Source organism: Monodelphis domestica, chromosome 1 (genome assembly GCF_027887165.1).
Source record: "Monodelphis domestica isolate mMonDom1 chromosome 1, mMonDom1.pri, whole genome shotgun sequence".
NCBI classification, from domain to species: Eukaryota; Metazoa; Chordata; class Mammalia; order Didelphimorphia; family Didelphidae; genus Monodelphis; species Monodelphis domestica.
Window position 1 is genome coordinate 234,538,585 of NC_077227.1, and position 11,918 is coordinate 234,550,502.

Consider the following 11,918-nt stretch of genomic DNA (forward strand, 5'->3'; position numbering starts at 1 on the left):
TGCTTGCTTGGAATAGACCTATAGTAGCCATCTTGGAGAATATATGCTAGCTCTTCCCATAAAACTTCCAGGATCTCCTTTAATCACCTAGAATCAGGCAAAATACACACACACACACACACACACACACACACACACACACACACACACACACACACACACACAATGTCATGCTCACTCAGCTGAGCCATGTCTCCTTTGAGGTGTGTAGGAATCTTTCTCTTTAGTTTAGGAAGGTTTCCTATATCTAGGATTCGTGATAACTTTTGTATTCTTTATTCCTTAACATCTTTTCATCTTACCCTATTTTAGGGTAAAAACATTATCACTGTGATCCAGTAGGATATAAGCTTCCCGGAGTCAAGGACAACTTGTCTATTTTTTTTTTAATATTTAGCCATTTTATTTTATTATATATTATATATATAAATGTAATATTTAGCAACATTAGCAAATGAGTACAAAGCCTTACATATGAGATGTTTAGGAATCACCTCTTTAATTGGGGAGTGAAAGGCCACCATCCTTTTTCCAAAGCCTCTTAGAATAAGTTGGGGTAGTTTTGATCAGCAATTGAAGAGAGTAGCTAAGGGCTAGTCACTACATTTTAAATCAAGTATCACTGAATTTTCTTTCTCAGTGGCCAATGAATAGATTACTTAAATATTTAAGTAGTAGCCCTTCAGGGCTAAGGCCAATGTGTCCCTAAAATTCTTGGAAATCTCTTCCCCAACTCCCTGGGATGGCCCCCTAACAGACCTATTCTCCTGCATGTATCAACAACCAAAACATTCTCATAGTTTTTTTTTCTCTGAGCAAGACATAATTTTATTATAACCACCTTCCTATAAAGGAAAACGACATTTGCTCATTCATTTATGTTCATATTTCAAAGTAACTAAAATACCAAGCTAAGGTTGTGAAATTATGAAAGGGGAAGCAAGTTATCTTAGTTCCTTCATTTGAGATTGCTTAAAGTATTCATACTAAACTACCATTTTTTTGCCCTAAAATACCTATAAGTGTTCTTCCTTTGAAATGATTGTTGATTTCCCTCCTCAACATATGACCTATTCAGAAAAATGCATCTACCAAGAAGAAATCAGAAAGTAAACTTTGTGAGAGTAGAGACAATTTTAGTTTTTATTTCCATTACCAGTGACTAACAATGCAATAGACATTAATAAACGTTTTGTTAAATTTAATTGACTTGAAAGAAATGGATTAAAGAAAGATCTTTATTTGAAGTAGTTATATTCTGACCAGGAACAATCATGAAAAATTGAGACAGTCATCTGCTTTCTATAGTTTCCTTTGGCAGCCAGTTTATTGTCTGAGGGGATTGGGGGAAAAGAGGAAAACTTTAAAATAGTACAACTTCCTGCATATTTGCAAAGATGTGATAGTGTCCAGGACTTTCAATTCTCAGAAAGTCAATTTTTCTTTTTAGTTGATAATAGAATTCTCAAGGGATCAAATATTTTGTAATTGTTGAAAAGATTGTTTATAGGATTTGCTAAAGAAGCCCAGGTTCTTGGTGCATATATGAGTTAGGTGATGGCTAAATACATTTGTTTTGGAGAGATTTTGGTTGAAAGAACAATCTTCTAACTCCATGTCAGGGTCAGATGTTGTACCTAGACAAAAGATAATTCTGTTATTATAAAGTCTTGAACAATGTAGTGTGTTAAAGTGTCTCGTGTTCTACAGCGACCCCTGGATAATTTTAGTTGGAGTAAAAATAAAAGCCAAATGCATAGAAAACAGAATGGTGAAGATGATGAGGTAGACGATAACTTAGCACACATAATAAGATAAAAGCTCTGTAAAGAACACATGGCATATATATGTTAACACATTATATTTTTAAAACCCAGACTGCATGATTTAAAATAATCTCTTATAGGTGAGAAGAGAAAGAAGAATCTTTTCAAAATTTGTTTTATTATTGTTAAAAAATAAGACTCTAATGGAATGGGAAGATTTTTTTTTTTAACTCTGAGGCCAGATTTAAACTTTAAAAGAAAATAAGTGACAAAATAGGTTAATTAAAGAACATACTGTCCTGAGACTCTTAGGGAATTATGCTCAAGAGTTAAGGAATAAAGAAGATAGAAGTTATCACGAATCCTAGATATAGGAAACCTTCCTAAACTAAAGAGAAAGATTCCTACACACCTCAACCCTTTCTCTAACAAAAGATGTTCAACTTGTTTTATCTGTAATAAACAGACTGGGGGAAAAATTCAGAAACTGAAAAACAAAAAAATGAAAATGAAATTTTAAGCAGCAATAACCCTACATTGGGGACCTCTATGCAGATAAATGATTGGAAGACTGGAGCTTAGAATACCAAACTCCTCCCAAAGCCTTTCTTTATAGAAAGTAAAGAAACTACTTTGGAAAGGAACAAGTGGTCAATTATAGCCTACACTTTTAATTCAACAAAAGAGTGTAAAAGATCAATGTGAGACAGAAGGATGTAAGCTCTTGGGAGACAAAAATAGCTTATCTTTTTTTTTTTTTAATGCTAGCACTTAGTATAATGTCTTACATATAGATGTTTAGAGAACTATCAATAAACTAATATTATTAATAAGCTTTTCCCCCCTCACAGGATGTACTGGGCATCTATATATCTATGTCTATACACATATGTTTATATTGTTATTTATATTATGTGTTTTATGCATGCATTTGTATGTGTACTTATACATATAGATATATTTGTATGTATTAATGGATGGATATGACATATACACAGAAGAAAAAAGGTCAGAGGATAACATGGAATTTAAATAGATATTTTTACTATTATTTTGCTAAAATTAACATGCACATTCTTCACAAGTGGTAAATAGTTGAGAGTTTGCTTTTATTTAATTTATTTGAACATCTTTGGCATTTCTTAAGTTTATCAAGTTTACACAAAATAAAAGAAAACCGCAAACCACATTTTGGGCATCTATTTTTGGAATAGAATATTAATAGCGCCTGGCCACACCATATAATTATACATTTTTAGATTAAAGGGATTCTAGAGATTTATCTTCTCACTTTCCTTATGACAATGGAAGTCCTTTTAAGCATGGACTTTCAAGTTTTTTATATTTGTCTAGTTCTGTAGTAAGTGCATAGTAAATGTTTTTTTCAATCATTCAAATAAAAGTTCATGGAATTTTAATGTAGAGACCTCTTGTTTTTGTTAATAATTTTACAGAAAAGGATATATCTTTTAGAACTCGATGAAATCTCAGGGGTAATCTAGTCAAACTCTCTCATTTTGACACTTTTTTGATATTTTGAGGTCCAGAAAAGTCAAGTGAATTGTCCAAAGTCACCTAGCTAGTAACTGATTGACCTAGGACTCCAAATCAGTAATTCAAGTCCAGCCTTCTTTCCATTAAGCCATACTACAAGTACAGCTTGATGGATTGGTGCAGTTTGGATGTCATGGTGGTGGGGAGCAGTTTAGGAAGGCAAACCATAGTTGTGGGGATGAATTAAGAAGCTGAGGTATAAGTTTGAGGTAGTCAATATAAAGAATATGAAAGCAAAAACTATCATAAAATTCTGGAATTTTAGCTTGGTTGGGGATGGGCAGGGAAGAAAAGTATATTCACCAAACCTTCACTGAGTATCCATGAAGGTAGGACAGTGAAATGATAGCATCCTTCAGAGATTTAAAGTGGCAAATAATTGTTCTTTGAAGCTTAAAAATATATGTTTAAGTACAGTGAAATTATCTAGAAGTTAATTTCTGGCAAACTTGACATTCTAGATTGGAGTTGTAAATATGAAACATAATTGGGCCCTGAAAAGGAAAAAAAAAAGTCCCTCAAATAGATGAGCCTACTTCCTTAGAGTTCATGAGATAAATTTTGTTCACATTATTTTAGGAAAGGTGCCTTGCTATTCTTATTTATTTACATTTGAAGCACAAAAACAATAACTTTGTTGTTGGGTTTCCACCTCCTTGGATTATAAGCAAGCCTAGAAAGAGGTCCAAGGGATTGTGGAAGGGAGAAAATGAAAGCTAGAAATGACAGCTGAAATAGAGAAGGGCGGGAGAAAGCTTACAAAAAGCAGATAAAAAAACTAAAAGAAGTGTAGTATGAGTTCATTCTTGGAGGGCAATGTTTGCCTCAGTGCACTATAGCAGGATATAATAATTGTTACTACTAAGGATAATAATGTTATCAAGAAAAAATTGATATGGTCCTGTTTAACTTACTCTATTTGAAAAAAAAAAGTCTCTTTATTAACATTCCTGTCAAAAAATATTTAAATCCAGAAGATTTCTATAGAGTGACCAAGTCTCTCAAATAATCCCAAGAGACTTCCAGTTCCATCAAGTCAGATGTCAAGGTCTTATTCTCACCTACCAAACTTCTCCGCTTGATTAATTAAATGAGATTTGTTCTCCTGGATAAATGTATCTGGGCTTAGCATCTTTATATTAAATGGGGTAAGTCAATTTTACTGATTTTCTCAATCACCCTCCCTCTGACCCCCAATCGCACTCACAAGAAATTAAATTATAATAAATAACCAACTCCTAACAACACTAATTAAATTATGTCATTCTAACAGATTTTTGATATCACCATAACTCCCATTTTTACCATTATGACCTTGAAAAGCACTCACTTTGTTGTGAGCTTGTCCAACCATTCTGGATAAGTTAGAACTATGCCCAATGAGTTATAAAACTGTGCATACCCTTTAACCTAGCAATACCACTACTAAGTCTGAATCCCAAAAAGAACAAAGAAAAAGGAAAAAGACCTCATATATACAAAAATATTTATAGCAATTCTTTTTGAGAAGGCAAAGAATTGGAAATGGAGGGGTTATTCATCAAATGAGGAATGGCTAACCAAGTTGTGGTATATCATTGTGAGGGAATATTATAAGAAATGACAAGTAGAAGAGTTTCAGGAAAAAAAGGAAGACTTATATGAACTGATGCAAAATGAAGGGAGCAGAACCAGGACAACATTATACATAGTAACTGTAATATAATAATGTGAAAGACTTAGCTACTCTGATCAAGATAATGATCCAAGACAATTCCAAAGGACACATGATGAAAAATATTATATACTTCCAGAGAGAGAACTGATGAAGTCTGAGTGCAGATTGAAGTATAATCTTTTTATACTTTATTTCTATTGCTCTTTTCATAATATAGAAATATATTTTTCACAATTTAATATACATAATTGATATAACATTGTTTTCTTTCTCTATGGGTAGAGGAAGGAATGGAAGGAGAGAATTCAGCACTCAAAATTTAAAAAAATAAAAGTTAAAAAATAGTATCATCTATGAAAAAGTAAAAGAAAACAAAAGAAAAATATTCCATTATTCTACTATATCTAAGTTCATGCTATATTTTGTAGACATAGAAGCTGTCATTTTTCTTTGAGACTTACTTGACAGATGGCAGAGTTTTAACATGCTCCATATGTCTGATCGTCCTGTCTCACTTACAAAACAGTACAAAATTGGATCTGCCACACAATTTAAACTCGTCAAGGCAACAGTGATTCTATAAAGTTTAAATATCTGCTTGCCAATGTATGAGCTGTGCTTTCCAAGACTTAGAATCATCAACAGAGCATGGAAAGGGGTAAAACAGAAGAAAAAAGTAAGTGTGATGCTTAAAAGCAACCTGATGATCCTCTTCTTTTCCCGGTTCTCTGTGGCTTGATTATGCTTTACTGCTTGGTAGACTTTTTGGTTGCAAAATATAATTATGACCAAGGGGATCATATAACCAGTGCATGTCCGAAAGATGTTGAAGTGAATTTTCCATGTCTCCAAGGGGTATTTGTCAAAACACAAAATGTAAGACTTATTAGTATTACAGTGTTCAACAAATGTTTCATCTTTCCAGATAATGGTGGCATTGAACACTGTTTCTAGGACCCAGATTGATAAACTGATGGAAAGGGCGATTCTTCTTGTTCTTAGATAAGGAAATTTCAAAGGATAGACCACTGCTAAGTATCTATCAAAGGAGATGCAGGAGAGGAAGGCACTGCTACTGTAGAAATTCACATACATCAGGAAAGCACTCACTTTGCACAGGTTGGGAGAGAACTTCCAGTTGTCTTCATTCCAAGTGTAATGTATCCAAAGGGGCAACATAGATGAATAGAGAAGATCAGAGAGTGAAAGGCCAAAGAGGTAAACTCCTAATTCATTTTTCTTTTTCACTTGAAGAAATGAGACACACAGAGATCCAACATTGGCAGGAATACTGATGACCATCACGAAGATATAAATGATGGGAAACAAATAGTGATCTACATAGTGCTGCTCTTCAATACACTCAGTTTCATTCATGATTTTCCTGGCAAGGAACAGTTCTGCTGGGTAGTGCAGTAGACTGAGTTCCTGACCTGTAGTTGAGTAGACCTGAGGTCCAATCTGGTCTCAGGTCTTTTTTAGTTCTTTGATCCTGGGCAGGTCATTGAACCTCTGTCTGACTCAGTTTTCTCTTCTGTAAATGAGGGATAAGAATATTACCTACTTCCAGAGTCGTAAAAATAAAGATGATATTTGTAAAGCACTTTAGAAATCTTAAAATGCTATATAAGTGCTAGCTGTTATTATTCTTTGAAAGTCTATGAAAAAGTAGAACTGTGTCCATTACTTGGTTTTTTTTTTTAAGCTGCAACACATACTAAGATCTCTTCAGTTGTTCTTGTTTTGCAATGCCATTGAATACTTGAGGCCTTAGAGATTTTTTCCCAAAATACCTATGAATTGGTGCCTAGACATTAACTAAGGTGGGCAGCTGGATTGAAGAAACTTCAGATCATCCAATCATAATTGCAAAAAGCTGAAAAAGGAGATCCACTTGTACTGGATGACTTCAAGGTAGACTGTGCTTTGTCAAGCTCCATAAAACATATTTTGAAAATATTTTAGCAATGCTTGAAGTTTCTTCTTTGATTCTGCAAGGAAAGATAAAAGTTATGAAATTTTATGCTCAAATTCTAGATTAAAAAGAACTATTCCATAGTTGCTTTGTGATTATGAAATATCTTTTTCATTAAATCTGTTATAGATTTCTTTTTCATATTATCTTCTGTCTTAGAATTAATACTATGTATTGGTTCCAAGGCAGAAGAGTGGTATGGGCAAGGCAAGTAATTTATTCATTTGTAGTACCAATTCCTCTACTTCTTTTCAATCCCTTACCTTTTATCTTAAAATCTATACAAGTATTGATCCCAAGGCAGAAAATGGTAAAGAGCTAGGCAAATGAGATTAAGGGATTTACCAGGGTCACACATATCTGAGGTCACATTTGTACTCAGGACCTCCCATCTCCAGGCCTGGCTCTATATCCACTGAGACATCTGGCTGCACTCTACTCCAGATCTTAAAAAATACTTAATATATAATTTGAAAGTTTTTAAAAAGCAAATGCTAAATTATAGACTTTAAGTGGGAAAAAAAGAAACTAAACAGTCATGTCTCATAAAGAAACATATAGAAAAGAAATTAGGTTTGTAATAATTTTCACTTCCCACAAGCAGGAAAAATGCCAGGATTTTTCCCACCTGAAAATTAATAAAATAACATTATAGAAGTACTTTTGCCCTTTCCCTTACATACATATACAGATATAAATAAATATACAAACACACACAAAAAAGCAGTCATAAAACCACATCCATTTGTTGCATTTGTCAGGATAGGAGGAAGTATGAGATGATAAAGTTTCATATTTGTAGTTCGTAGACAGATTCACCTATTGTCAAGTAAAAATTGTCATAAGCACCTCTAAAAGGTCTGTAATTAAAAAAATAAAAACAACTCCATACATAAATAAATATAAACAATCATATCAGTATATTGAGTAATTTAATTTATGTGAATCTAATATATATCAGACTTTTCAGCAATCATTAGTCATCTTTTGCTAATTGAACCACTTTTTAATATACATACTGCCTACACACATGGAAATAGCAATGATCAGAATACTAGCACAATAAAGGCAGAGTTGTATTTTAGAGGTTTGAGTGACAAAAAATATTGCCCTTTTTACTTAGTTTTTTCTTGCCTATCATTTGCATGCCAGTCAGCAACTTGGTAATTTTTTTTCACAGGTCTTTCAAATAGGTTTTGGAGACACATGATTTCAAATAGAGCTATAACAGAATTCAAAAGCTATTTCCTAATCCTAAATCAGATAGTTGTCTCTTTCATGGACTTCAAATTGGACTCAAAAAGAAAAAAATCAAGAATTAATCTTAACCTTAGGGATGTCCTTTGTTAGCTCTTCCTGACTGCCCACATGTGTTGGCTCACTATGAGCCTCAATTTCCTATCTCTTACTGATCCACAGCTGCTCTGTCTCTTGCTGGGACTCTCTTGTCATCTCAGAAACAGTGAGCTTGATCTCCAATACTGTCCCTTCATTTCAACAATCTGCCCCCATCTATAGTCAGTTTTGCTACAACAGCATACATACAATTACAAAAATTGCGCAATGCAAAATTGTTCAATAAAGTGACAGGACTTGTGAAAATGAGTAAAGTACAAAAGAACTCAAAAACTCTCAGTGAAACAAAAAAAGGAAATTAATAAAAATGGTAGCATATATATATAATGGTTAAGAAATATAGAAATATATAATACGCTGTGGCTATAATCTATAGCCTCAGGCTACCACTCATCCTGTTCCCAGATTCCAATGGGCTTTGCCAAACTGATGGTTATACTGGAAAGGGGGGACTTGAATTAGGTGGAGGGGTTGGGTAGAGTAGACTGAAAGGGAGGGAGAGTAGAAGATGTGAATGGAGACCAGCCCTCCTCTACCCACAGCTTCTAATGCAGCAGAAGATTGGCAATAACTGTGGCACTTTACTTTGGAAAAAATCTTGGAGGAGGGTGTTAAAAGGGTGACAATTTCTAAATTATTATGAAACAGAGGTTTTCTTCATTCTTGCAGTTTTTCTAACAGAAAATTAAACATTGACAAGCTCAAATTTTTCAATATGCCCTGGATTTAGTTAGAATAAATGTGTGTCTTAAAAACAAGCATTATAGCAGAACCAACTTTTATTATGTTATAGTCGCTACGAAACTTTTCCTTGGCAGAGATGGTTTGACAACTCTTAATAATAAGATGCCCTACCTCATAGAAGAATTAAAGCTTTTCTAAAATGGCAAACAGGACAAAAAGATTTCTAATTTTATAAAATGGATCTTTTTTGTTGTTGTCCTAGTGTTTGACAGTATTGGAAGAAAATGTCTAGTTTTTAGCCTTATTTGATTGTTAGAGTCTGGAATGCATTTTACTAGTTATTTTCTACATATAGCCTTAATATTAAGAAGTATATAAAAATATGTAACGAACTTTAGTGAGAATTTCACTCGCTGTCCTCAGGTTCATGGAGACAAGCATATAGTGTGTCCATGCATACGTATATAAATATATAGGATTAAAAAAAAGATGACAAAGAATGCTTTTGACAAGATTTATAAAGTTTTAGTGGGAATAGATTTCACTACCCCCAGACAGACTCTCCCCAGACTTTACTCCCTAAAGAACCATCCCTAATGAGAATCTAAAAATGGGTTAAAGAAATGATTTTTTTTTCCAAAGCAAGAAAATATAAGAATCAATCATAATGAATTTTAAAATGATAGATAACATGAAGGAACCGTGACTTCCCCAGGGAGGGAACTACCATGGGAGGAATGGATTAATAGATAAATTCTAGGAATCTAAAAGTCAAATGACTTCCTCAGGGTCACACATTTATTATGTACTTCCTAAATAAAGGAAAGTAGTTAACAATATGATCAAAGTATGAGATTTTTTCACAGAATATCACAGTAGTATTTAGTTAACTTTTTTTGGTTATAAACTATACTCCTCAACAGTTACACACTGTTCATTCTAATTTTCATAATATTCAGGTGAGAAATATGGAAAAGAAGCATTATGACATTTTACAGCTAAGGAAGAAGCAAAAATAGTTTTAAGGGCTGGAAATACCTCTAAGACAGCTAATCTGGTATACTTTCTTCTAGACCACAACATTTGAATTTGTATAATAATTTGCCAACAAATTTCTCAAAAAAGAAATTACATGTAAAATACCAGGAAATTAAAAAAACATTTTTTTCTTCTTTGTATCTGAAGATTTCCTTCCTCACTACTTCTAAGTTGAAATTTTTATATCTCCTGACCACTACTCAGGGCAGAGAAAACTCCTACTCTTCCTCATTTGTGTCTGGCTTTAACAGTGACTTGTTAGATTATGTGAGCATATAAATAGCACTAAGTCATCTTTCTAAACATTAGCCTTTTGAAATGTAATCATGCAAACAGAAATATAATTATCTATAATCATTTTTTTAATCTTCTCTCTACTTACCCAAGTATCTCGGGTGGTAGCTCTTTCCATTGAGATGCTTGCTACATATGCTCACTTAAAGAAGTGGGGGGGAAAGCAGCACTGTCTACGAGGACAGGAAATTGCAGACATTTCACAATAGACCAATGAGGAAGCAGATTCTTGATATGAAAAAATGATTATCACTCAAGTTTAAGGGTACAAAATGATCTCCCAAATAGTACATAAACTCAATTTATTTATATTTTATTCTGACGGAAATGAAAAAATTCATCTCATTCCATCTTAAGAATTATAACATGAAATAAAACAAAATGTTTTACTTATATTGAATATTCCTATAACAAGAAGACCAACAGCTTTGAGCTGATTGAAACTACAAGATTGAATCAGACATTAGTTTCATTAAATGTCATTCTCTGAACAAATAAACCCCCTATTTCAGATGGAAACTAGAAAACTCAGTGAGGCAGGAAAAAAATAAATTTGGGAAAGGCATTGATCATGACTATTATGGTAGTCCAAAGTCAGACAGTTCATCAATAAACATTGATCAATTGCCTGCTGTGTGCCAGGAACTGTTCTAAATGCTGGAGGTACAGAATTAGAGGTAAAAGACAATCCCTGATCTCAGGGAGCTCATGGTCTATAAAAACAACTCTGCATAAATTAGATAGATAGATAGATAGATAGATAGATAGATAGATAGACACACACACACATATATTTCATTATATATTATGAAAGTAATCAACAGAGGAAGACATTAGACTTAAACTAAAGAGAAATTGGAAAAGGTTTTTTTTTTGTGGAATTTTAGCTGTCCTGAAGGAAGCCAGGGAAGCCTGAAAGTAGAAATAAGGAAGGAGAGAATCTAGGCACAGGAAATTTGAAGGAAAAATTTAACTATTACAAAACTTTACACTTGAATAGAAATTAGAAAAAAGGCAAATCAGTTGTTAGAACATTGATTTTTTTTCTCACTTCCTAATCTTTGTTGTTTTGAAATTTTTTTAAATTTAAATTTTTAAAAAATGTCCTTGGTTGGGGGCAGCTGGGTAGCTCAGTGGATTGAGAACCAGGCCTAGAGACAGGAGGTCCTAGGTTCAAATCCGGCCTCAGCCACTGCCTAGCTGTGTGACCCTGGGCAAGTCACTTGACCCCCATTGCCTAGCCCTTACCACTCTTCTGTCTTGGAGTCAATACACAGTATTGACTCCAAGACAGAAGGTAAGGGTTTAAAAAAAAAATGTCCTTGGTTACATGATTAATGTTTTCTCCCCCTCCTCATTCCTCTCCCCTCCCAAAATTGACAAACAATTCCCCTGTGTTATACATACATACATACATGCATACATACATACATATATATATATTATCACCCAAACCCATTTCCATATTATTCATTTTTGTAAAAGAGCAATCCTTTAAAACTAAAACCCTAAATCACATACTCATATAAACAGATCTTTAATTTTTTTTTAAATCAGAGAAGTTTCTTTCAATCTGGATTTTAACATCATGTGT

General features: G+C 33.4%; 1 protein-coding gene across 2 annotated transcripts; it reads right to left on the bottom strand.

Annotated features, from left to right (window-relative positions):
* Positions 1-990: 990 nt before the first annotated feature.
* GPR65 (G protein-coupled receptor 65) lies at positions 991-10,482 on the bottom strand. 2 transcript variants are annotated; one of them, XM_001372221.4, is made up of 3 exons: positions 10,413-10,482; positions 5,439-6,968; positions 991-1,637 (listed from the first exon to the last, which is right to left on the bottom strand). In XM_001372221.4, exons 2-3 carry the CDS (start codon positions 6,352-6,354, stop codon positions 1,474-1,476), a joined length of 1,080 nt encoding a protein of 359 aa, XP_001372258.2. In that variant the 5' UTR covers positions 6,355-6,968; positions 10,413-10,482; the 3' UTR covers positions 991-1,473. The 2 variants fall into 2 exon arrangements, with proteins under 2 accessions (XP_001372258.2, XP_007472738.1); XM_007472676.3 differs by lacking the exon at positions 991-1,637 and having other exon boundaries at positions 2,858-6,968.
* Positions 10,483-11,918: the final 1,436 nt, after the last annotated feature.

What these genes read in the sequence shown, in the direction of transcription:
- GPR65 (XM_001372221.4), bottom strand. Translation starts at nt 6,354, where the DNA reads ATGAATGAAACTGAGTGTATTGAAGAGCAGCACTATGTAGATCACTAT. An exon ending in AAAACTCTGCCATCTGTCAA is followed by an intron (nt 1,638 to 5,438) that starts GTAAGTCTCAAA and finishes TCTTTTGTCTAG; the next exon opens with GTACAACATCTGACCCTGAC.